General features: G+C 49.8%; 1 protein-coding gene and 1 non-coding gene across 6 annotated transcripts in view; both read right to left on the reverse strand.

Annotated features, from left to right (window-relative positions):
- Positions 1 to 26,904, reverse strand: part of WHRN (whirlin) — a 92,223-nt gene that overhangs the window by 42,629 nt on the left and 22,690 nt on the right. For all 5 annotated transcript variants that reach the window (XM_025282325.3, XM_025282324.3, XM_006061206.4 and 2 more), the window contains exons 2-3: positions 22,074 to 22,292; positions 14,166 to 14,291 (exon numbers count right to left, since the gene is read on the reverse strand). In XM_025282325.3, the coding sequence (XP_025138110.3) occupies positions 14,166 to 14,291; positions 22,074 to 22,292 (345 nt within the window). The remainder of the gene's footprint in view (positions 1 to 14,165; positions 14,292 to 22,073; positions 22,293 to 26,904) is intronic.
- Positions 6,921 to 7,054, reverse strand: LOC112584128. The gene has a single exon (XR_003108474.3). It is a non-coding gene; the product is annotated as a small nucleolar RNA SNORA43 (small nucleolar RNA).

Raw genomic sequence — 26,904 nt, forward strand, 5'->3', positions numbered from 1 at the left:
AGGAGCGGTAGGCATCATTATTAGCTTTCTCCAAATAATGCTTTCTTGCCGGAGTACAGCTTTAGTCATAAATTCTTATTTAAATCATCTTAAAAGTTGAGCTGGGCATGTGCTCTCACATGGAGGTGGCACATGTCCAATCATCCGGGTCCCAGGGCCCCCTTCCGCCCACAGCAGATGCTACTGCGAGAGCCTTAGCTAAGTCCTGTCTCTGGCACAGCCCGGTTGCTAATACACAAGCACAAGCGCTTTTGCAACCACACTAAATTAGTGGCGCTGGTATACACAATGGAGATTATCTGCTGCCCTTGGGAGTGGAAAAAGCACTGAATGCAGAGGCACAGAAACACGGACAAAGCCTTTCTCAACATACAATTTTAAAAACCACGTTACCAATCGGAGACATTCGTCCAGTTGGCAGCCGAGGTGAACATGTGACCTTAGAGAGCCCTGCATTTGAATTGCCAACTCTCTGCCAGCCAAGAACACACTTTGGGGCAAGCTGTTTAAACTCACTGAGCCTTAGTCTCTTCATCCACAAAATAGGGATGATGACAATCAATACCTCTGCGTGGGGCTGAGATGAGGATAGAACAAGATGATTCTCGCCGCCCCCTTCCCCTCCCTCCCTCCGCCCCGGCTCCCAGACAGGACTGGGCTGGGAGAGGTCAGTGACTACTAGGGCTTTTGTGCTGTTGCTATTATGTAGATTTCAGGAATATCACTGGGAGTGTGTGGACATGAGCACACACACCACATATACAGAGAAATAACCCAAAGTTGTGGGGCTTCCCTGGAGGCTCAGTTGGTAAAGAATCTGCCTGCAAGGTAGGAGACCTAGGTTCAATCCCTGGGTTGGGAAGATCCCCTGGAGGACGGCATGGCAACCCACTCAAGTATTCTTGCCTGGAAAATCCAATGGACAGAGGAGCCTGGCAGACAGCAGTCCAAGGGGTCGCAGAGTCAGATACAACCGAGCAACTAAACACACTAATGACTCACCTCCAGGGGGCAGTAAGCTCAAGATGCCCCGTTGTGAGAACCATTTTGCAACGGGATGAAATTCTGTCTTGTAAGAGCCACTGGAACTGGCCAGAGGAGGAGTTGTGAGCGGAGGAAGCGATGAGAACTGGATTTCTGTGACTAAGCTCCAGACCCACATGAGTTTTCAACCCCAGCTCCTCCACCTACCAGCTGTGTGACCTTGGGCATATTGCTTAACCTCTCTGGGTCTTGGGTGCCCATCTCTAAAATGAGGATGATTCTGCTCCCTCCTCACAGGGTTGCTGGGAGAATGAAACGACTCAGAGCAGGAGCAGCCTTCACTGAGCACCCTGGTTGACACAGAGGGAGCACTCCCCGGATGCTCATGATTCCTATGAGTATTACGGTCAATCAGAAACAGTAGATGACTCCTCTGCCCTAACTTATTTCCTTCTATTATTATTTTCCCCTATCATTATCATTACTACCCTCACACTGCCATACCTTCTGCTATTTCTACCACACTGTTACTTTAACATATTCTGAACAGCCAGGAGAATCCTCCAGGCCCCAAATTCAAAAGCAGAGTGTGCAGAAACCCCCAGCAGGTGTCACAACTGTGCTGACGGTGGAGAACCCGAGCAGAAGCAGGGAAGACTGAGGCCTGGCCGCCAAGGATTGTCAGGTCGCTTGTTTTTTTCCATCACATAAGCTCAGGGGTTTAGCATCTTGTGGCTAAAGGGGGAGGCCTTAGGGCCAATCTCCACCCAGTTTCACCACTTCCTTGCTGTGTGATCGTGAGCAAGTGATGACCTCCCTGAGCCTCAGTTTGCTCATCTTCAATTAATGGTACAGCGTCTATGTCAAGAACTGTTCAGGGATTCATTAAGGTGGAAACCTAAAAAAGCACTTAGCAGGGTCCAGCCTGGAATGTCACTCAGTGGACACTCGCTGTCACCATTTCTGTCACCGATGCTCAGCCAGCTCATCACCTGGGGCACCAGGAGTCTTCACTGACCTCTGTAGCCCACTCCCACCTCCCCCCACCCCCATTCAACACGAGTTCCACGCAGACCACACAGGGGACACAGATCCAGGCTCTGCATCGCACACACCTCGTTCTGGCCCCCAGATCACCAGTGCCTGATGCCCACCGAGCTCTCACCACAAGAAAGACTCTGAGGGCCCTGGGGTGCCCGGGGAGGGACACGGCTGCCCACCCTCCCTGCCACTCAGCCAGCAAGCCTCTCTCCAAACCCCGCTCAAGGTGAGAAAACGGACACGCTCAGGAGACATCCTGCCGTTTCTCCTTTGTTTTGGCTCTCTCTAGCCGGCAGCAGGAGAACACTGTAGATACTAAATGGCAGCAGTAAAAAATGATCACGAGATGGCTAAGACACATTTTTTTTTTTTTTTGCTACATTTTGTGCTTGGACTTTTGAGGAGGGCCTTCTATGACACTCTGAAGTGGCAACAACTTAGTCCAAATCTTATTAATCAGAGAGGAAAGGTTTTGAACTGAGAAAGGAAGCACTTTTCTAAAAAGCCGGTGGTTGGATCATCAAAGGAACAGAATGAACAAGGGCCCCCAAGTCACTGTGTGCACAGCAGGTCAGGGAGAAAGGGGTCTGGAAGGGTGTGCCAGCTGCTGACAGCTGCCACACCCTGGGCCGGCAGGTGCAGGGGAAGGACGGTCACTGCACACCCGAGTGCTGCCTATGATCGGACTCCTTCACAACCAGCAAGCGTTACATTTACAATTAGAAACAAGTTAAGATTTTTTTCTTAATACTTATTACACTTGGCTAACTTGATACCTGCCAGGATTCTCCACTGTGAACTTAACAGTTTTCCCCTTTATTATTACAAAATATATTGATAGAGGTACTTTGAAATTATGCAAAACATCCTGTTTCTGCTATTTAGCATCCTTTGGTGCTCCTTGCCTATAGCAATGTAATATAACGCTCTAACTGTGATTTTCTCTTCCTTTATTCCTTCTATGCTTTTTCATGGCAATGTTTCTTTAAGCAGGAGTTGCTGCTTCTCCCCCATTGATTTATTTATCCTGGTCTTTATGTAATTACGTTAGTATGGATCCCTGGATATTTACTTCTCCTTTGGCCATGGCTGACTCTGGACACATATGATAGGCTGATTGATTGATTGGGTAGTACATCTTTATTTTCTGGTCCTAAAAGATACCCCAGGGTCCTCTGCCCTAGACCTGGAATCAATGATTCCTACAAAGAGCCGTGGTTCCTTTCATTTGGAGAATAGTATTTAGAAACTAAGATCTCAGTACTTAGCTGTTCCCATTTTTATTGGGTACAACCCCCATCAACGGATCGAGTAAGGAATTATATGTACATGTACTAACTCATGCATACATACACAGCTGAATTGATTTCTGCATCTATCTGTGTATATACGTACACAGATTTTTTCTCTTTTTTGTGAATGAGTCCATATTGACATCTCCGATGAGTCCAGCACCACAGGGTTTTTTCTATTCCCAACCCTTTCTTTCCTTGTGACTTTCTTTGAAAGTAACAACCTGGCTCTCACTATCTAAAATGTACTTATTTTTTCAACCTGTACAAACGAAGTAGTTTCAGAATTCCTAATCCATTCCCCTTCGAGGCAAAGAAATTTGCCAACTGGAATACAGTGTCTGAGGGCAGTTCTTCTTGTTTTTGCCTTATAGCATCAGTTGAAATGATGTTTTTCAAAATCACTTAGGTCAGCTTCCTCCTTTTCCACTCCCTTTCAGTGTGGCTACAGGAATCATTTGTAATACAGTTAGATTCCTTTGTCTTCATTTGTCTCAGTCTGCACTCCATCTATCCTCCAACAACCAGGCTGAGTTTTTAAAAATATTATATATAGCAACATCCCTCTGTGTACAGCTCTGTGGGTGTTGACAAGTGCCCAGATTCATGCGTCCATCACTACATACAACCAACTTTCCATACAGAACCATTTCCCAGGTCTTCTGCCCATTTTGAGAGTTCTTTATACATTCTCAGTACAAGTCCTTTGTCAGAAATGTAATTAGAAAATACTGACTTCTCCAAGTCTGCGGTGTGTCTTTTCATTCTCTTAAGAGTATGTCTTTTGCAGAGCAATGTTTTTAACTTTCATAAAGCCCATTTTATCAATTTTTTTCCCTTATGGGCCATGCTTTTGGTGTCTCATCTGCAAACTCTTTGCCCAATGCGAGGCCCCACAGATTTTCTCCTAGGCATTCCTGTAGCAGCAGTGCGGTGTTATTTTACCTTTAGGGCTATGGTGTATTTTGAGTTCATTTTCATAGAAGGTGTGAGGTTGAGGTTGAGGCTCATTTGTTGGCATGTAAATGTCCAACTGTTCCAGCACCATGTTGGAAGGACCATCATCCTTCCTTTCTCCACTGACTTACCTCTTCACTTTTGCCAAGCACCGGTTCAGTATGCAGAGGGGGGTTTGCTTCTGAACGCTCTGCTCCGTCCCCCCGGCTGACACGCCCATCCTGTCACGAGCACTGCACCGTCCTGTTTATTGCGGTTTTATAGCAAGTCTTGACATCGGGTACTAAGTCCTCTAACTGCTCGTCGGCTTCAGGATTATTTGAGCTCCTCTAGTTTCTTTGCCTTTCCAGTACAAAATTTACAGTCAGTGTGTAAATATCTATAAACATTCCTGCTGGGATTGGAATTGGGATTGAATCAAGATTCAATTGATTCGTTGAATCAAGATCAAACTAGAGAGACCTGGCTTCATAATACTGAGTCTTTGTATTCCATGAACACAGTATATACCCATTTATTTAGGTCTTTTTCGGAGTTTTCAGCATACAAATAACTGTACATATTTTATTATTTATTTCTACCCTAAACTGTTTTTTTAAATTGATGCTGAATTTCACTTGTTCATTGCTACCATATTGAAACGGAGGTGACTTGTGGAAACAGTGTCAGACTTTTATTTTTGGGGGCTCCTAAATCACTGCAGATGGTGATTGCAGCCATGAAATTAAAAGACACTTACTCCTTGGAAGGAAAGTTATGCCCAACCTAGATAGCATATTCAAAAGCAGAGACATTACTTTGTCAACAAAGGTCCATCTAGTCAAGGCTATGGTTTTTCCTGTGGTCATGTATGGATGTGAGAGTTGGACTGTGAAGAAAGCTGAGCACTGAAGAATTGATGCTTTTGAACTGTGGTGTTGAAGACTCTTGAGAGTCCCTTGGACTGCAAGGAGGTCCAACCAGTCCATCCTAGAGGAGATCAGTCCTGGTGTTCATTGGAAGGACTGATGTTGAAGCTGAAACTTCAATACTTTGGCCACCTCATGCTAAGAGTTGACTCATTGGAAAAGACTCTGATGTTGGGAGGGATTGGGGGCAGGAGGAGAAGGGGACAACAGAGGATGAGATAGCTGGATGGCATCACCAACTCGATGGACATGAGTTTGAGTGAACTCCGGGAGTTGGTGATGGACAGGGAAGCCTGGTGTGCTGTAATTCATGGGGTCACAAAGAGTCGGACACAACTGAACAACTGAATTGAACTGAACTGAACTGTGTATACTAACTTTGTGTCCCTCCATCTTGCTAAACTCATTATTTCTTGGAGTTTTTTGTAGATTCTTTGGAATTTTCTATGCAGACGAGCAGTCTCTGTAAATAGAGTTTTATTTCTTCTTTTCAGATATGTATGCCTTTTCTTTCTTTCTATTGACTTCTGCACTGACTACAGCTTCTAGTATGATACTGAATAGGAGTGGTGAGGGAAGATATTTTTGCCTTATTTCAATCTTAGAAGAAACTGTATAGTTTTCACCATTAAATATATTATCTATTGCTTTGTGAAGATGCTCTTCATCAGGTTAAGGAAGTCCCTTTTGACTCCTAATTTAATTAGAGTTTTTAAAAATCATAAATGGATATTGTGCTGTGCTTAGACTCTTTGTGACCTCATGGACAGTAGCCTGCCAGGCTCCTCTGTCCATGGGGATTCCCCAGGCAGGAATACTGAAGTGGGTTGCCATGCCCTCCTTCAGGGGCATGGTGGATACTGAATACTGTTAAATGCCTTTTCTGATTATATGGTTTTTCTCAGTAACACTAATTTTCAAATGTCGAACTAGCCTTGTGTTCCTTGGATAAAACTCATTTGGTCATGGTATATATATTTTTAATAGATTGTTGGGGTTGTTAAATTTCGTTGGGGGTTTTCACATCTAAGTTCATGAAGAACAGTGATCTGTAATTTTCTTTTCCTGAAATGTGTTTGTTCTTGCTGTTATATTATACTGGTTTCATAAAATGAGTTGGGAAGTATTCCCTCACTTTTTATTTTCAGAGAGAGATTGTGTAATAGTTCTTCCTTAACTATTTGCAAGAGATCATTAGTGAAAGCAACTGGGCTTGCGTTTTCTTTTTTTGGATGGTTTTTAACTACAAATTCAGTTTCTTTGACACACATATAGAATTTTCAGGTTATCTATTTTTCTTTCTTGAGTGTTAGTGGTTTATGTCTTTCAAGAAATTGGTTCATTCATTTAAGTTGTAAAATTTACAGGCAGAGAGTTGCTTGTAACACACCCTTATTTTTTTTTTTTTTTTTGAATCTAATCAGCGAATCCTCCCAAACCCTGTTCCTGCAGCAGCGCTGTCAACCGGATTCTCTGGCCTTCCCTCGAGGGACTCCTTACGTCAGGCGTTCGTAGGCCGGGTGGCACAGGACGCCAGCTCAGCAGCCCCCAGCCAGGGATGCACGTCACAGGTGCTCAAGGACGCCTAAATGTCCTCCCACACAGAACCATCATTTCCAGCAGACCCTCTCCTGGTCAGTCCCACCGGACCCAAGCTTGCCGTGTGCTGTCCACTCCCTCTGTCCTCTCCGGCCTTCTGTGCACGTGGGAACAAGGGGCTCCCTCATGCAGTGCCCACTGATGTTCGGCTACAAACCATTCTTAGTGCCCACGGTTCTGAGCACTGAGCGTAGAAATAGCCGCTTCCTCTCTGCCCCAACTGCACGGGCGCAGCAGGGCGGCCGCACCCGTGGTGCCGGCAAATCTGGCATCTGCAGGGCAGTTAACACACCCTTATTATCTAAGGTTTTTTCTTATTGTTAGAAATATTAAGAGGTAATTTTTATCATCTTCATTAGGGCTGCTATAAAATCAGTCATCAGATCAGATCAGATCAGATCAGTCGCTCAGTCGTGTCCGACTCTTTGCGACCCCATGAATCGCAGCACGCCAGGCCTCCCTGTCCATCACCAAATCACAAATAAAAATACTTTAAAAATATCTTTACTAAACAAGTATTATGTAGCAGCCACACCCTTTTTCCCCACTGAGAATATGCAGACTGCATCCTTGGAGAGTATGCCAGGCTCATTCTCTCCTAGCAGGACTATTTCAGGGACTCACGGAGACAGAGTCAGCAGGCAAAGGAGCTGCCTGATGATGAAGAGGCTCTGTCCAGGGCTCTGTGCTGGGGATTCATACACCTGGACCTACTTCTCCATGATCCTCAGCGAGTCCTTCCCCTCCCTCTGGTCTTCAGTCTCCCCAGGTGGGAAATGGGAAGCTTGGAGGCTGAGATCTATGCATATAGATGGGTTCCTGCCATCACCTACCCTCCATCAGGGAAGAGTTGAAGGTGGTCCTGAATGTCCACTGGTACCTTTGATGAGCAAACCTCACTGTGGGCCATGGCGCTATTCAGCTTTTTCATCATGAAGGCACGTGTCTCTAAAGTAAAGGGTCTGATTGCTCAGGTCCATCCCAGGTGGTTATAAAAACCACTAAGGCCTCTTAGCAGGATTCATTCCTCAACAGAAGTCCAGCTCTGTGCTGTGTTCAGACCAGGATGCACATGAAGCAGTGGTCAAGATTGGAGCTTTGGAGTCAAAAAGACCTGGCCTGGGGCCTGCCTCAGCTGTAGCCGCTCTCCTTCATTCAGGACATCCACCGTGTGCCAGGCACTGTCTGCACAGCGTGTAGCTAGCATGCAGTCTCTGCTCCACGCTGCTGGGATCTCAGAGGAGAGACAGTCATTAACGTCATGTCTAACTCTGTGTGACCCCATGGGCTGTAGCCCGCCAGCCTCTTCTGTCTATGGAATTTTCCAAGCAAGAACACTGGAATGGGTTGCCATTTCCTCCTCCAGGGGATCTGCCAGACCCAGGGATCGAATCCGAGTCTTCTGCATCTCCTGCATTGGCAGGCGAATTCTTTACCCATGAGCCACCTGGGAAGCCATTATCCATTTAGTTCAATTGCTCAGTCGTGTCCGACTCTTTGCGACCCCATGAATCGCAGCATGCCAGGCCTCCCTGTCCATCAAGTCAGTGATGCCATCCAGCCATCTCATCCTCTGTTGTCCCCTTTTTCTCCTGCCCCCAATCCCTCCCAGCATCAGAGTCTTTTCCAATGAGTCAACTCTTCGCATGAGGTGGCCAAAGTACTGGAGTTTCAGCTTTAGCATCATTCCTTCCAAAGAAATCCCAGGGCTGATCTCCTTCAGAATGGACTGGTTGGGTCTCCCTGCAGTCCAAGGGACTCTCAAGAGTCTTCTCCAACACCACAGTTCAAAAGCACCAATTCTTCGGTGCTCAGCTTTCTTCACAGTCCAACTCTCACATCCATACATGACCACTGGAAAAACCATAGCCTTGACTAGATGGAAGCCATTATAAATAAGCCCGAATTATGATGAGATTATAAGTTTCTATCTCACAGAGCTGCAGTGAGGGTCAGAGCTGACACGTGGAGATCACCAGCTCCTGGGTGAGTGCTCCATGAAGGATGCCATCCCAGGCTCAGGCCAGAGAGGACCAGTCAGCAGAACAGACCCTGGTAAAAGCCAGTCCATAGAGAGGTCAGCCCAACCCAGTTGAGACACAGCACACACGACAGATCTGGAACTAGTGGTTCATCCCCATAGTCACCGAGACACCAAATCAGCAACACATGCTCCATGGCCAGCCCCAAGGCCACAGGCAGCACAGTGGTGACCCCAAGAGTGGGGCATTCATGGGAACAGAGTTCCTGCCCCCCAAAAACCCCATCCAGGATGGAAGCCTGGCTCCCACTGGCAGAAACCAAATAAGTCTTCTACCCTGCAATGACCTCAAGGGTGAAGGCCATGGAGCCTGGCAGGATAAGGTACAAGCACCCTGGGCTTCACAAACTCAGTGATTCATAAGAAGACTAAATGGCCTTTGTTTCCTCTTTCTGCATTCTTTTGATATTTGACCAATACAGGGTCCTAGGGAGGTGGTGGAACAAAGTCCATAGGTTTTAGAGGGCCTGAAGGGCTAGGGCTGGATCCCTGTGTGAGCCCAAGCAAGGACTATGCCTCTCTGAGCCTCAGTGACGCATCTATGAAGTGTCCACTTATTAAATGCCATCTATTAATGCCCACCAAAGGGCTACTGGGAGGATTAAATAAGCATGAATCTAAAGTGTTTAGCACAATGCCTGGTTCATAATAACTGGTTAGTAAATAGCATTATTATTATTAAATGCCAGTCAACTCTGGCTGTCCTTAAAGGAACAAACAAGGTTTTATGGCCCCTTCTCTGGTGGGGTTTGCTGGGGGCAGGTGTAAAGGCATAAGAGAGGCCTAAAGGTAAATGCAGAGGCAGGAGTCACCCCTGCCGGGAGGGCGGGACAGTTCCAAATTCCAGGCGGCTGCGCCCTGGGTGAAGGCTGGCAAGTGCAGGGCCGCCTCCTCTGAGCTCTCCTCCCAGCAGCGTTCGCGGGACTCACAGGGCCCCTCAGGAGCGAAGGGAGTGGCTGGAAGCCAGGCGCAAGGTGCTCTATCACCCCAGGAAAGCTCTGCACGGTGGCAAGGAGCCCTATTTACAAATAAAGTTTGTTCTTGGCTCCACCACCCACACAGCCAAGCCCCTTTATTCCATTTCAATATGCTTAATTACATGGAAAGTGCACTGGCAATAAAACAGAATTAATCAGTCCCGGAGGCCTGAGTGAGTGTAGGCAGGTGTTAGCATATGCGAGGGCCCTGGGAGGGGAAAGTCCAAGAGTGGCAGGGAATATACTGATGAAATGTTTTACTACGGTGGGGATGGAAGATGGAAGGGCCTTTACTGAAGGGAGGCATTTTAGGAGCAAATAAAGCTTCTGATCGCCTGCAACTGAGAAGCAGACTAAAGTAAATGAACAACTTCTACGGAATATTTTTCTTCTGCCTTGTTTCAAAATGGAAATCACTTTCTTGTTGCTGCTTCCATGATTATAAAAGTAGCATTTGCTCCATTGAGACACTGTATAAGGATGTAAAGAATAAAATGAAAATCATCCAAAATCTTACCACCTCAGGATAACCACTATTGACATCTTGGTGTGTGCTGCTGTAGATGGTTCTCTGGATATGTTTTTGCATAAGTATTCAATATGCATGAGATCCTGTAGACACGTGGTTTGGCAGCCTGGTTTCCATCGAATAACACACCGCGGACATCCCTCCGCAGAAATAACAGAAGATCTCGAGCATCATCTTTTTACGGCTGCAGAGTCCTGTGTGCATTATATGACCTGTGTGATCTGGCTATTTGCCTCCTCAGCATGGTCTGGCACCTTCTCCCTGCCTGGCTTTCTGCATTCAGCCAACACCAGTCTTCCTTTGCATCCTAGAACACTTCAGGGACTCAGCGTTAGGTGTCCTTTCTGCGCAAAATTCTCCTTTCTCCTTCACATAATTCATCTTTTTCCTTTCAAATTTCCACTGAAATGTTTCTTTCTTCAGGAAGTCTTCCTGGATATCTACCCCCAGACACTCAGAGTTCCATGCGCCTTGCCGTCTTGGTATTTATCACATCTTGGTATTTATAGCAATTAAATACATAGTCGTGAAACTTATTCCCCCTCCCCCTTGTCTTTCCACTAGAAAATAAGCTCTCGGAGGGCAGGGACTGTGTCTGTCTTTCTCAGCTCAGAAGCCACAGGGCAAGTACAGTGTCTGGCATGCAGGAGTCCTCAGTATATATGCGCTGATCACGTGGAAGGAAGCGAAGGAGAGGCAGCCAGGGATCCCCGCTTCCTGCATTAATGCCTACTTCCTGCCTGCCTGCCAAAGGATCTGCCAGCAGGTCACCTACTTTGGCACCTCTCTGTGGGTACAGGAGCCTCCAGGTGAAGGAGAATAGATCACGGTCCTGTGCCTGGGCACCCACTGGTGCTCCCCGGCCAGAGACGGTCCCAGAGATCTGCCTGCCCAACTGTTCAACTGCTCACAGCCCAAGCTGGGAAACCAAGGCCCAGAGATGGTGACTGCAACTAAAAGATGCTTGCTCCTTGGAAGAAAAGCTATGACAAACCTAGACAGCATATTCAAAAGCAGAGACATCACTTTGCTGACAAAGGTCTGTTTAGTCAAAGCTATGGTAGTCATGTAAAGGATGTGAGAGTTGGACCATAAAGAAGGCTGAGTGCTGAAGAATTGGTGCTTTCGAACTGTGGTGCTAAAGACTCTTGAGAGTCCCTTGGACTGCAAGGAGATCAAACCAGTCAATCCTAAAGGAAATCAGTCCTGAATATTCATTGGAAGGACTGATGCTGAAGCTGAAGCTCCAATACTTTGGCCACCTGATGCGAAGAGCTGACTCATTGGAAAAGACACTGATGCCAGGAAAGACTGAGGGCAGGAGGAGAAGGGGGTGACAGAGGATGAGATGGTTGGCGGGCGTCACTGATTCAGTGGACATGAGTTTGAGCAAATTCTGGGAGATAGTGAAGGACAGGGAAGCCTGGCGTGCTGCAGACCATGGGGTCACAAAGAGTCAGACACGACTTAGCAACTGAACAACAACAACAAATAATTGCTTTGTTAATGTTGTGTTAGTTTCTGTTGTACAACAGCATGAATCAACTACACGTATACATATATCCCTCCCTCTTGAACCTCCCTCCCACCCACCTGCTTCCTGCCCCTCTAGGTCATCACAAAGCACCAAGCTGTTTCCTGTGCTATACAGCAGCTTCCCACTAGCTATCTGTTTTACACATCAGTTCAGTTTAGTCTTCTCCAACACCACAGTTCAAAAGCATCAATTCTTTGGTGCTCAGCTTTCTCTATAGTCCAACTCTCACATCCATACATGACTACTCGAAAAACCATAGCTTTGACGAGATGGACCTTTGTTGGCAAAGTAATGTCTCTGCTTTTTAGGTATGAGAAGGAAATGGCAACCCACTCCAGTGTTCTTGCCTGGAGAATCCCAGGGACGGGGGAGCCTGGTGGGCTGCCGTCTATGGGGTCGCACAGAGTCGGACACGACTGAAGCAACTTAGCAGCAGCAGCAACAGCAGCAGCATATCTATGGGAGAAGGCAATGGCACCCCACTCCAGTACTCTTGCCTGGAAAATCCCATGGACGGAGGAGCCTGGTAGGCTGCAGTCCAAGGGGTCGCTAAGAGTCGGACATGACTGAGCGACTTCACTTTCACTTTTCACTTTCATGCATTGGAGAAGGAAATGGCAACCCACTCCAGTGTTCTTGCCTGGAGAATCCCAGGGACGGGGGAGCCTGGTGGGCTGCCGTCTATGGGGTCACACAGAGTCAGACACGACTGAAGTGACTTAGCAGCAGCAGCAGCAGCATATGTATGTTGATGCTACTCTAAATCCATTCATGGGGCTACACCTTTATAACCTAATCACCTTCCAAAGACCTCACCTTCTAGTATCATCACTTTGGGAGTTAGAGTTTCAACGTATGAATTTGGGAGGAACACATTCAGTCCGTAACACAGACACACAATAATTTTAACCTTTATCATTAATGCCATCGAGTGTATTACTCATTTTCTTCTGAGAAAGAGATGCTGTATATTATCATTATCTAGGAAGGGGAAGGGGAACAGTGAGGTGGAGGGATTCTCCAAGGTCACAAAGCTTCGACAACAAAAGCAGCAACGCTGGGATCCGGCCTCCAGACCCAGAGCTTGCCTCATCGTGTTGTGTTTCCTAGGGGAATCCCCCTGAGCCACGTCACGGAGCAGGAGGTGGGGGCAGCCTCCTGACCCCTACTCTGACCCGCCGTGACCCTTCTTCTCATCCACATGGAGAACCAGCTTCCCCGGGTCAGTAGAGCACGCAGGCCCTTTGTTATGAAGACGCAATCTCATCTCCTGCCTTCTTCCCCAGCCTCACACGTGGCTAGTCGCCCATCGGGTCACACCTGGTCAAACCACATGGCTCCTTCAGCCAGAAAGCCCTGCAGCCCAGCCCCTTCACCCATATCCTCTCGTCCACCGGACTTGGCTCAAATGCCACCTGTACCCAGGGTCACTGCCACCACAGCACCTTTGGCCATAGGATTTAGCCACAAAGCATGCTGCTACTTACCTAAGGGATCTGTGTCCGGGGGGGTCCAGTGTAACTCAGTCTCCACCTCACCCACTGTACCTCCCCCAAAGCCCTGGGGCAGTTCCCAGCCCTCCCCAACGGGGGATACAGTGTAGCGGTTAAGCCCATGGGCTTTGGAGCTAAGGCTGCTGGGCTCAAACCCTGCTCTGCACGCCATCCGCTGCATGACCTTGGACAAGTCTGTTTAACCTCTACAGCCTCAGTTTCCCCAACTGGACAATGTGGGTAAGAACATCTCACCCCACAGGGCAGGATAATGTTCAGGGAGATGATATGTGTGACATTAAGGACAAATGTCGGGCATGCAGCTGGCCCTCTTCAAGATGAAAGGTAACTTGCTGGTTGCCCTGGATTGAATGCCAGCCCTGAAGCTGCCCAATGCAACCCCATCCCAGCCCACAGCTGCCTCTCCTCTTCCCTCTCCAAGCGTCACAATAAACCCCAAAGTCAGGGCCATCGCTGGTGTTTACAAAACAGCAGCCTCAAAGAGCTCAGGCTGGCCCGCTGCCCTCAGCGTGTGGGAGGGTGCCCTGTGGGACGATCACTAGGAGAACTCGAGGCCTGGGAGTGGGGGGTTGAGGTGTTGTGAGCTGTGAGCTGTGAAGGAGAGTCGTGGAGCCAGGGGAGGGCTCCCGGCTGGGACAGGTCCTTGAGGCGGGGTGCTGACCGCTCTGCCGGACATCCCATTGCAATCAGCTGCCCAGAGTTCCACACATAGGAACCTTCCCTCCCTCTCTCCCAGGCCTGCAGCCCGGCACCCCATCCCTCTCCCTGGAGTCAGGGGTCTCTCACCTTGAGCCCGCTGCTCTCTGCTTCGGAGCCCGGGTCCACGCCGGTGACGTAAATGCCCAGGCCGTACTCTGCTCCTCCGCGGATGGTGAGGCCCAGAGACCGGCCGTCCCCCAGCACCAGGTTCACCTGCAGAGGGGGAGAGGAGACAGCATCGGAGGGCCTGGAGGACACTGGGAACTTCGGGGGGCGGGGGGCGGCGGCCTGAAGAGCCGCCTCCCGTACTCTGAAGGGCACACCTACTCGGGCTTGCAAGGTGCCCTGGAACGTTCCAGTTTCTGCCCCAGCTCTGCCCCCGACTCACTGAGTGACGCGGGGAAATCCCTCTCCCTTCCTGGGTCACAGGCACAAGTGAAGTAAAGGGAAGGCCCCGAGGAAATGACCTCTAGGGACCCCCTGGTATTGACACCCCAGGTTTTCATGTTTCCCTCACACCACAGGGGCCCGGACTCTCTCGGCCCCCACTGGCCACCCTTGACTTCACACCCTTCTGTCGAGGAGTGCCTGTCAGGCCCAAGGCCTCCACCCAGCTCCCCTACCTCCCATCCTCTGATCTGAGGATCCAGGCTGAGTCCAGGATCAGGGCCCACCACCAGGCAGGCCACCCGCAGCGTCCCCCGCCTCCCAGGGGCCTGGTCTCCTGCCTCCCTGGGGGTACCCTGCTCTGCCACCCGTCCTCCCAGGCCACGGCAGTGTCACTTCAGCAGCCCTTCATCTCACAAACACGGGGAGTGCCCACTGAGTGCAGACCCAGTGCCAGGCCAGGGATGTGGAGATGACCCAGGCACAGGTCTGCCCCCCAGGGCGCCGAGTCCTGAGGGGCAGAGAGACCAGCAAACAAACCTTCAGGGTGCTGTGTGATCAGAGCCGGATGGGGTGACCTGGGGGCCATGTGGGTGCAGAGAAGGAGCAATGGCCCTGCCTGGAGATGGGGGGTTGGATAGGGGGAGCTTCCTGGAGAAGTGACATCCTTCACGAAGAACCGGAGAAGGGAGGCATGGTGGCTGGAGCAGGAAGCGCTGCGGGTGGTGGGGGAGGCTGAGGGGGGTTGTCAAGAGGCTGGCACAGAAGCCTCAGTATCCATGAGGGAGACTAGTGTGCTTGGCCACTTACAAAAAGAAGTGGCCAAACAGTTGAAAGTGCTAGTTGCTCAGTCATGTCTGACTCTGCAACCCCATGGACTGTAGCCTGCCAGGCTCCGCTGTCCATGGGATGCTCCAGGCAGGAATACTGGAGTGGGTTGCTATTCCCTTCTCCAGGGGATCTTCCTGACCCAGGGATAGAACCCAGGTCTCCCTCATTGCAGGCAGATTCTTTACTGTCTGAGCCACCGGACAAGCAGAACAGCTGAAAACTTACCCCAAAAAAGGGCAGAAAACACCCCGAAACAAGTTAAGACCCAGTGGCATGTAAGGGACCCAAACAGAGCACAGTGTGACCGCTTACAGGAGACGGGGGCAGAGGTCGCGGCAGACATTGGGGAGGGCAAATGTCATGGAGTCAGTTAGGAAGCCATTCACCAAGCTATCTCTTTCTGAAAAGTCATGCACCTGACAGTTATCAGGGGCTCTGCACCCATCAGGCGTCCCTTACATCTATTATCTCACTTCATTCTTCAATCCTCCCCTCTGGAGATCAGGAGGCAAGTAACTTGCCCAGGGTCACATAACCAGTCCCCTACTGGTCAGGGGGAAGTCCTGGAGAAGACAGACTCAAGTCCAAACTGACCACGAAGATTGTGGGGGGAGAGAGCAGAAAGGAACCCGGGAGCACACAGATGGCTGTGTTCCCCCTTCAAATACTAAAGATGAAAACAAACCCCACGGCTTGCCAGTCACTTCCCCATAAATTCTTTACATGGGAATAAAAGGGAGTCTTCATCACAGGACTATAATAACAGACCTACCCATAGCAGGGTATCTGCTTCAATCACCTGCAGGCAGCTCCACCAGCACTTGGCAGGAAACAAAACTCATCTAAGGGAAAGGGCACTATGTGAGAGGCATCCTGGCACAGTGAAAAGAAGACCATTCAGGCTAATAATAAGAATATAAAAGTAATAACTCATTAAAGCAATTGGTTACTGAATGTACTGCGTCTTTCCTAAATCCCTGCTCAACACTTCACATGCCTTACCCCCTTTAGTTCTCTTTCCTCTTCTGTGGTTTCTCTTATCATCCCCAGTTTCCAGATAAGGAAACTGAGGCTGGAGACATGAAATGGCCTGGCCAAGATCATAGAGCTGGCAGCTGGCAGAGCCCAGCCGTTTAACCAGCTCGCCACATTGCCTCCCAGAGGACTGAGTTCACATCCTGCTTCTGCCCTTTACTCCTGGGCAACTCTGGGGCAAGGCCCAATGCTTTTCTGATCTTCAGTTTCCCCATCAGTGAAATGAGAGCCACACAGCCTAGCTGGGGCAGGCACTGCCATCCTTCTTCCCGCCCCCGCTTAGAACCCCAAGGAAGCAATGTGAACAGCCCTGGGAGATGACATCCATAAATATTTGGGGGCAAAAAAAAGATATGAAAGGTACCTAGCACGTAGGCAGTAATGGATAAATGATGGTTGTTGCTGCCATGAATTACTGTGTCCCAGGTACCATCCTCTGTGCACACGATTTATTGATTCTTGAAACAGCCCCGTGTGGCTCCTGTGATCACCCCCAAATCTCGCCTAGGGAAGCTTAAGTGACACACCCAAGGTCAGGTGACTCACCCAAGGTCACACAGTCCGGGAGTTCTGAAACCAGGGGTGATACTGTGATTTATACTAAGAAATACATATTTTTTGTCTTTGTCCTCCTTCCTGGCAATAAGCTCCAGAAACTTTGTAGATTCCTAAGTGATAAGACCACTAGGGGCATCTTTTGTTCTCATAAGGCGACTCTGGGTGCCTGGAAGGCATCTGGTCACCAGAAAGACCCAGCCATGATCAGAAGCTTGGAATTTTCAACACCACCCCCATCTGCTTCAATGACCTGCTGGAAACTCCACCTTCCCCACTCTCCAGAGATGGAAGAAGCACTAGAAATGGAGTTAATAACTGGTCATGCCTATATGATGAAGGCTCCATAAAAATCCCAATTGTATGGGGTTCAGAGAGCTTCCAGCTCAGTGGACAGGTGGAGGTATGGGGAGTGTGGTACATCCATAAGGGGTGTGGAAGCTCTGAAACCCTCCCACACACCCTGCCCTACGCACCCCTTCCGTCTGGATGTTCATCTTTATCCTTTATCATGTCCTTTATGATAAACTGGTAAACAGTAAGTAAACTATCTACCTGAGTCCCATGAGTCATTTTAGCAAATTAATCAAGCCGAGACAGGGTCATGGGAACCTCTGAGTTATGCCAATTGGTCAGAAGCACAGGTGACAAGCTAAACTTGAAACTGGCATCTGGAGTGGGGCAGTTGGGGGAGTGTTCCATCGGACTGAGTCTTTAACCTGTGCGACTGGACACTTTCCAGGACGAGCGTGTCAGAATTAAGTTAAATTATAAGACACCCAGCTGGTGTTCCAGAGAATTACTTAGTGGAGAAAACCTGCACACATCTGGTGTCAGAGCACCGGGAGTGTGATGGTAAAGGAGAAACACAGGAGGAGCACTGTAGGATTTCCTTATACGGACTTCAGACCCAGTTCCAAACCCTCCTCACCTTCCATAACCAGCTGGTTCCCAGCCTGAACCAAAGGGGCAGGTCCCACCTTGTCTCTGCAGTTGCTGAAGGCATGAGCTTGGGGGAGGGAACAGCTGCTGCTTCAGAGGATCTGCCTGCTTAGCCCAGATTGGGGCCGTGGCTCTGAGAAACCACTGAGACTTGCCCACTTGCTCAGTGACCCTGGTCAGAGGTGGGCAGTAGGGGACATTTGAGTCCTACATTTTAAAACAGTCACTCATGCAATTAATACTTCTGCCTAGTCAAGGCTATGGTTTTTCCAGTGGTCATGTATGGATGTGAGAGTTGGACTGTGAAGAAAGCTGAGCACTGAAGAATTGATGCTTTTGAACTGTGGTGTTGGAGAAGACTCTTGAGAGTCCCTTGGACTGCAAGGAGATCCAACCAGTCCATCCTAGAGGAGATCAGTCCTGGGTGTTCATTGGAAGGACTGATGTTGAAGCTGAAACTCCAATACTTTGGCCACCTCATGCAAAGAGTTGACTCATTTGAAAAGACCCTGATGCTGGGAAAGATTGAGGGCAGGAGGAGAAGGGGGCAACAGAGGATGAGGTGGTTGGATGGCATCACCAACTCGATAGTCATGGGTTTGAGTGGACTCCGGGAGTTGGTGATGGACAGGGAGGCCTGGTGCGCTCTGGTTCATGGGGTCACAAAGAGTCGAATACGACTGAACGACTGAACTGAACTGAACTGAAGCATGTACACTGTGCCAGGCCCTGATTCAGGCCCTGTGAGTGCACCAAAGCACAGCACCAGTGGTGGGAAGAGGAGGCCCTACCATTGTCTCCATTTTATAGGAGAGGAGGTTTAAGCTCAGAGAGGTTATGTAACTTCTCCAAGGTCACACAGCTGGCAAGTGGTGGGGTCAGGATTTGAAGCCAGGCAGTCTGGATCCAGTGTCTTACTCTTCCTGTCATGCTGACAAGATCCCGTCTAACCCCCACAGCAGATCTGTCCTAGGTTTTTTTATACAGAGACCACATCTGTACCACAGAGACTACGGGCCAGCATAGAATGGGAAGCTGGAATGATGAACAACTCTGCACCCTATTCACCTCTGAGCATGTGATCGTGACTTGAGAGCAGACAGGCCTGATTCTCGCAGGAGTTACCTGTGTTCCTCCCTTCTGTTTCGTCCTGCAGCCTCTGGGATGGTTCTCACACTCCAGTGTAGAGAAGAGCCTTACTAGCAAGGGCTGCAAAATCAGAACTAGCTTGGGACAGTTGAGCGGCTTTCAAGGACAATATCACTACTAGTGATTTTTACATCACTATTGCCTTGAGAACTCATTTGCCTAGAAGGTGTGTCCCCACGAGGGTTGAGGTTAGGCTTTTTGAAGTTTGGCACGGGAAGTCCAGAGTCTGGGGTGGCTTTTTGGAATACTGGATGAGACCAGGCGGCTGGAGAGAAGAGAATCGGGCCAAGGAGCCAAAAGTGAGGGCTCCGGAAACATTTCCCCTATGCCCGTCCAGTGGGAAAACAGGGGCTACACACTGTATCAGCAGGAGGAGGAAGGGGACAATGGAGAAGCTTCTCTGGTGTGGGTCAGGGCATTTCCTGCCTCCCGAACTATCTGTGTTCCCCCTGGAGCCTGACTGTCTCAGTTTCTGCCTTCTGCACACTTGCGTTCGTGCATGCTCAGTCACTTCAGTTGTGTTCGACTCTTTGCAACCCTATGGACTATAGTCTGCCAGGCTCCTCTTCTCTCGACAAGAATGCCGGAGTAGATTGCCATTTCCTCCTCCAGGGGATCTTCCTGACACAGGGATCAAACCCGTGACACTAACATCTACTGCATTGGCCATTAGCGCCACCTGGGAAGCCCTTCTGCCTTCTACATTCCTATATACGTTACTCCAAGACACCACAGGGCACCTGACATCCTCTCAACCTTCCCACCCATTCAATTCCAGTGCCAGGGCCCTTTTCTCTAAGCCTTGAAGATGCCACATTTATTCCCACTTCAGGGCCTTTGCACATGGTGTCCTAGCTGCCTGGCATTTTCAATGCTCAGAATGATACACAGCAGCTCCATCTTCCTCTCAGTCTCAGCTCAGAAGTCACCTCCTCAGGGAGAGCCTCCCAGCCCACCTCATCTGAAGCAGGGGCTCCCTCCCCATCACTCTCCATCACCCTTCCTGATTTTATTTCCTTCCATCAAGCCTCACCATCTTAATTATCTTGTTCAAATATGCTCATTTCTGGACTATCGTCTCATTCCTCCTGTGACGTCCAAACTCACCAGTAGCCTCCCCAGAGCAGGGCTTCATGTCTTCTGGCCATTTCTCCATTCCCACCTCCTATGACAGCACCAGGTATACCACAGGTGCTCATAAGCATGGGCTGACTCACTCAGTGGATCCTAGTTGCTGCGGCACCTGAGTCTTGGATTTTGCATCTTCAAAATGTTGCTAAGGGCACCTACCCCATAGAGCAACCACAAGGATACGGGAAGATGCTGTAAGCAAAAGCCAGCACATGGCGAGCTCTTCCCTGATCATAATTACTACCCTAAGATCATGCCCTCCAGAGGGAAGGCTTGAGAAAAAGATACAAGTTCTCTGCCCAGCCCTGGAAGGCTGGCCTTGAAAATGACTCAATGCCACAGGCTGTGCTGCTTTCTCGAGATGGCCAGAGAGCACCTGGCGGGAGGCGGGCATGAGCCCCTTTCTGCGGCCAACCAGCCCTGGCCCCCTTGAAGAAGCCCAGGCAGGCGCTGGTGGTGCGCACGAACTGGCTACCCCACTGCCTCTCTGCCGGCAGAAAACCCCGCCACCTCTGCTGGATCCAGCATACTGATATTTGAGCAAAGAACACAAAACACATTAAATAAATGTTATGGTCTTATCGACAGGAAAGGAGAGCTAAGAAAGAGTCTCCGGAGGGAAGGCGCTTGGCTCAGAGCCCCAAGCTGTGTCAAGGTCTTAAAACGTCAGAGAGCTGCTTACAGGAAAGACTTTCTTGGTTCCAGGAGCAACGAAATGGTGCAAGGCAAACAGCACCCCGAGTTAACCTTAAAATATCAGGGGGGACCATCTCTCAGTCCTTTCTCAATTTTATTAAAGAAACATGGTCTTGGGGAAGGAAGGCTCTGTAGGGGGCATTGAGGCCCCTGCCCTCTTCTTCGGGTTACAGCATCCCATGGTGCTTTGGACTACAACCCATCCCCCACCAGCCACAATACTGGTGTTTCTGTCAATCAAAGGCACCTCCCTGCCAGCCAATCAGGTGCTCCCTTCCCGATACACGACTCTGGAGCGAAAGGATGCAGAGAAGGGAAACCGTGGGGACCCCTTTTTTCCTGGGGGCTGCATCTTGAGTTCCTCAGCTTCAGTTCTGGGCTTGCCCACACACTGCCAGTCAATTCTGACTTTGTGGAAGGTGACCAGGACCAGTTTCCGTTCCTTACAACCCGAGACCCACACTGCAAAAGGTGCCCCGTGAGGCTTGGAGTCCTGGCAGCTGCATGCGGCCATGAGCCTGGATCTGGGGCACTGAGGAGTTAAATCATCGTGCGTGTAAATCATCTGAGCATCTTCTCTTCCTCTGTCCACTCTCGGGGCTACATGAAGACTAGGCTTCACCCATAAGGGGCAAAATATCACAGAAGACAGCAGAGGGAGAACGGAGCTGCCCGCCAAGCCTAGAGGGTCCCCTCTACTCTTCTATGGAGAACTGATGCTTTCCAACTGTGGTTCGGGACTCTTCAGAGTCCCTTGGACTGCAAGGAGATCAAACCAGTCAACCCTAAAGGAAATCAACCCTGAATATACATTGGAAGGACTGATGCTGAAGCTGAAACTCCAATACTTTGGCCACTTGATGCGAATAGCTGACTCATTAGAAAAGACCCTGATGCTGGGAAAGATTGAAGGCAGAAGGAGAAGGGGACAACAGAGGATGAGGTAGTGGGATGGCATCACTGACTCAATGGACATGAATCTGAGCAAACTCCGGGAGATGGTGAAGGACAGGGAAGCCTGGCATGCTGCAGTCCATGGAGTCACAAAGAGCTGGACACGACTGAGCAACTGAACAAATAACCAGGGAATTGAGGGAGATGAAGACCAGAGCCCCTACAAAACCAGGGCCTTGCCTCCAGGCTCTAAGAAGTTTCCCTGTTCTGGGTTTGGCAAGGAGAATGGCATCTCAGTGGCCAGCTCCCCCACCCTGACTCCCACCAGCCCTCCATCTCCAGGAGGCCCTGCGAGGCCAAGGCCAGGACGCTCACCTTTTTCTCATCCCCGCCTTGCAGGAGGTGTAGGGTGCTCCTCCGGTCACTCTCATGCTGCCGCAGGGCGCTGCCGTGGGGCTGGGGCAGGCCTGAAGGTGGGGAGATGCTGCGGCCCTGGGGGTCCACCCAGGTGTAGATGTGGTTGGTGACGTAGCCACCGGGGATGCGCCCCGCTGAGTACACCGACAGCACCAGCTTCTTGGAGCCCTTGAGGGCCTAGAGAGACAGAGACACCTGTCAGCAGGAAAGGGGATGGCGAGAGATTGTCCGGAACTTGCTTGCTCTTAGGACCCTGCACACGGAGGAGGCAGCCAGCCCCTACGTCTCTTCCCTTTCCCAGCCCTCAGTTTTGTCTTAGGGAAATGAGGACATCTGTCCCACCCCACCCCATCCCTCACCTTGAAGTGGTCCAAACACAAGAAATAGGACCTCTCAGCAAATCTTTGCTGAAGAGTCGATGGAACAGGCCTACAACTGCATCCTTACGAAGGCCTGCTGGGCTGCCCTCTGGGAACATGGAATCTGAATGTTCCCACCAGTCCTTACTTGGTATGGGAGGCTCACCGTGCCGGGACTATTTGTGCAAACAACGTAGTGGTCTGGAAGGTGGGTACAGGCAGAGGTGCCTACATGACCAGCCCCCAAATCAAAGCCCCCTGGTGTGAGTCTGTAAAGAGCGTCCCTGGAAGGCATTTCACACATCAACATGACTCAGTGCCGGCAGAATCAAGTGCATCCTGTGTGACTGCACAGGGAGAGGACTCAGGAGCTCACGCCTGGTCTCCTGCCATTCAGCCCTGTGCGCTGCTCTCCACGCTCACTGTGCTGTGCACCCTTTCTCTGTAACAAATCTTACCCACTAGCACAACCATATGCTGAACCCACGAGCCCTTATGGGAACTAGGGACGATCTCGACGACCCCAGTAGAGAGTTAAGAGATAAAAATACTGATAATAATGGCCATCACTTTATGGCAAATAGAAGGGGAAAAAATGGAAACAGTGGCAGATTTTATTTTCTTGGGGTCCAAAATCACTGTGGATGGTAATTGCAGCCATGAAATTAAAAGACACTTGCTCCTTGGAAGAAAAGCTATGACAAACCTAGACAGAGTGTTCAAAAGCAGAGACATCACTTTGCCAACAAAGGTGCATATAGTCAGAGTTATGGTTTTCCCAGTAGTCATGTTTGGATGTAAGAGTTGGACCATAAAGAAGGCTGAGCACCGAAGAATTGATGCTTTCAAACTGTGGTGTGGAAGAAGACTCTTGAGAGTCCCTTGGACACCAAAGAGATCAAACCAGTCAACCCTAAAGGAAATCAACCCTGAATGTTCATTAGGACTGATGCTGAAGCTGAAGCTCCAATACTTTGGCCACCTGATGTGAAGAGCTGACTCACTGGAAAAGACCCTGATGCTGGGAAAGATTGAGGGCAGGAGGAGAAGGGGGCAGTAGAGGATGAGATGGTTGGATGGCATCATCGACACAATGGACATGAGTTTGAGCAAGCTCAGGGAGACAGTGAAGGACAGGGAAGCCTGGCGTGCTGCAGTCCATGGAGTTGCAAAGACTCACACATGACTTAGTGATGGAACAACAGCAACGATGGTAGCTTAACAATGATAAAAGGCTTGTATGTGTGAGACATTCTGCTGTGTACCTGACGTGCTTTATCTCCTAAAATCCTTATGGAATCCAATCTTGGTGAGGAGGGATTCCATGACTCAGTTGAAGTAAAGGAGGAGAAATGACCTGCCCACACAGCTAGTAAGGGATTTCTTTCCCTCAGCAACTAATGTTGAGTGTAGGTACCACCTTGACTTGACACTTTCCAGTCCGGGGATGGAAGGACCACAGGGAGAGGTGAACCCAAACTCTGCCCCCTGGGAGCAGCCATACTGCTTTCCCATGATGCACCTGTACTGACATGAAGCCCTTTATTCTGGGAGGTGGTCACTCAGCACTGGGATGAGCAAGCAAACACACCCCAGAACCTGGGATTTTGTATCAGTGGTAGTACCTACACATGGATAAGCTCATGCTGCCATTAAAATCACATTTACAATCATTACAAAGCATTTTAATGTGATAGATCTTACAATCATTACAAAGCATTTTAATGTGACAGATTTTAATGTTAAGTGGGGTCAGAGGATATAAATCCTGTCTCACAGTGTGATCTCAGTTAAGAGAAAAATTACACAGGGAAAAAAAATGGAAACCGAGGAGTAATGTGTGCCAAGATGCCAGCAGTCCTTCTCTCTGGGGGGCAGGATTATGGGTGGTTATTATTTTGTTCTTCCTGTTTCTCTATATTTTCCAAATGTTCCAGAAGGAAGGTGTAGTGCTTTCAATATCAGAAAATAGCAATATGCATAAAAGGCGAGGGCGGCACTTAACTCTCTGAACCTGCAGAGCACTGTGTAATACTGACCCCCAGTTCTCTCCATGGACAAAAGGGGTCAAGGGCAGGGCTTTCAGAGACAGTGGAGAGCCCTGCTTGGGTAGAGTTTCCGGACAAGGACACTGGACCACAGGCCTGGACACTCTGACACCTGAACCTCTTCCAGAGGAGGAAGGTCGGGCTGGGAGGGCCCCTCGATCCCACAGTTAAATGCCAGTCCCAGGGCGGTGGGATAACGAGCAGATGGCAGCTCTCCAAAATTCTGCTTGTAAAAAAGATTTCTGAGAAGATGAGCAAAGAAAGATTTACAGTGTTCTTTTCCCATTCCCCGGGACTCCCCTGACAGAGCAATTGGGAAAATAAAATCTCTGTGAAGTTTAAGATGCAGGATGGAGGAAGCCTGAAACCAAGTAAGCTTTTGCTGGAATTTAGTGCACAGCATCCGCAGAAGCCACTGTGGCCTTTGAGGGGTCTTCCTGACCCCTCTGCCCTGCCTCTGGCTCCCTCCTCCATGAAGGCGTCGCTGAAGCTCTGAGGCTGCTTCGACGGGCTTGCCTCTTCTCTGCTTCCTCCCTGGAACAGACAGTGAGTCTGAGCCCTCACTCATTCCACAAGGACTGGCCAAGAGCCTACTGTGTGCCGGGCCTGGAGAGAGCAATGTGAGCATATCTTCAGGGCACCTGCAGCCTGAAGAGAGACAAGGCTTCGCTGGGCCCAGAGTGCGTGCCTGCCCGCGAAGCAGCTTCAGCCATGTCTGACTCTTTGTGACTCTGTGAACTGTAGCCCCCCAGGCTCCCCTGTCCATGGGATTCTCCAGGCAAGAATACTGGAGTGGGTTGCATGTCCTCCTCCAAGGGATCCTCCTGACCCAGGGATAGAACTCGAATCTCCTGTGACTCCAGCGTTGCAGGTGGATTCTTTACCTGCGGAGCCACTGGGAAGCCCAGGCCCAGAGTAGGTCCTCAGAAAAACCTGCTTGCCCTGGCTGGGTGAGAAAGCAGATTTTTGGCCTCCTAAGGAACCCTAACATGCACGGGCATCACCCTGCAGCCACCTTTCTCACTGGATCTGGAAGGCTGTGCTAGAATTTGGGACAGGGGAAGGCAAGTGGAAAGAACGGGACCTTGTGGATCTGGGCAGAACTGGATTTAAGTTGCCTCTGTCACTTGTGAGTCCAGGGTCACTGAGGCCAGCTGCTTCTGCTCTCAAAGCAGCACAAGTTGGTGCGGGGGAGGCGCGGACAATGCCCGCCTCTCAGAATCCTGTGGGTAAAATGGAACACATAGAGGGTGGGCGTCTGCACAGTGTGGGGTCAGCACGTGGCAGAGCCCACTCCCCTCTCCTAGTAGTGACTCCGCATTGAGAAGGCAAACCAGGTGTAGAAAAGCGTTATCCAAGGAGTTGGAAAAAAAAAAAAAAGAAGGTGTCTGAGAGAATGAAAATCAACGCACAGTGCACGATTTGTATTCTGTATCACTGGCAATAGTGGCATTTTCTTGGTCAGTTCTATAAATAGGCGAGCAGCAACCTTGAGAATGGAGAGGAGGTTAATGCCTTTGATGAGAACAAGAGGGAAGGCTGGCACCGGAGAGGGCCTGGCAGGTCACTGAGTCTCCCATGCACCACCAGCCCCCAGCGTGCTGCAGAGGGGGACCCTGGCAACCCGAAATGGGAAGGGACACAGAAGCACAGCCCAGACACAGGAAACCAGCCCTGGGCAAGCGGCTTCCCCTGTGCACCTCGGTCTCCACATCACCAGCCTGTGGGACCAGAAAATCTGAAGGCCACTCCAGCCTGGACCATTCCAGAACCTCTAATATTGGCTCTTTAGGGGCAGGGGGTAAATGTGGGCTTTCACTGGGTCTTGGAGAGCTTGAATATCATCATCCACTGCTGCTTTATTTTTCTGGCAAAACTGCAGAAAAACAGGATTCCTGAGACAGCACTTTCCATACCTAAACAGGCTCTGGGAACACGGCCCTGGTGCCGGGGCCATGAGAATGCAGTGAGGAGGGCTCCATCCATGGCACTTTGACCAAACTGTGTGTGTCATGCAGGGAAGGTGGGAGGAGGGGAAGGTCTAGGAGTGCAGTTTCTGCTTTTTCCTGGCTGTCTTATGTCTCTCTCTCCTTTTTTTTAAAAAAAAAAAAAAAACAAAAAAAAACCATTTGCTTATTTTTAAAAGGTGTCCCTGGCAGGAGGCGAAGGGGACAACAGAGGATGAGATGGTTGGATGGCATCACTGATTTGATGGACATGAGTCTGAGCAAACTCTGGGAGCTGGTGAAGGACAGGGAAGCCTGGCATGCTGCAGTCCATGGAGTCGCAAAGAGTTGGACACAACTGAGCAAATGAACTGACTGAATGGAAGGATTAATTCATAAAGAGAGCTGGCTGGCACTTTCTTGCCCCGAAAGCCCT

The sequence above is a fragment of the Bubalus bubalis genome, chromosome 3 (assembly GCF_019923935.1).
Source record: "Bubalus bubalis isolate 160015118507 breed Murrah chromosome 3, NDDB_SH_1, whole genome shotgun sequence".
Taxonomy (NCBI): domain Eukaryota; kingdom Metazoa; phylum Chordata; class Mammalia; order Artiodactyla; family Bovidae; genus Bubalus; species Bubalus bubalis.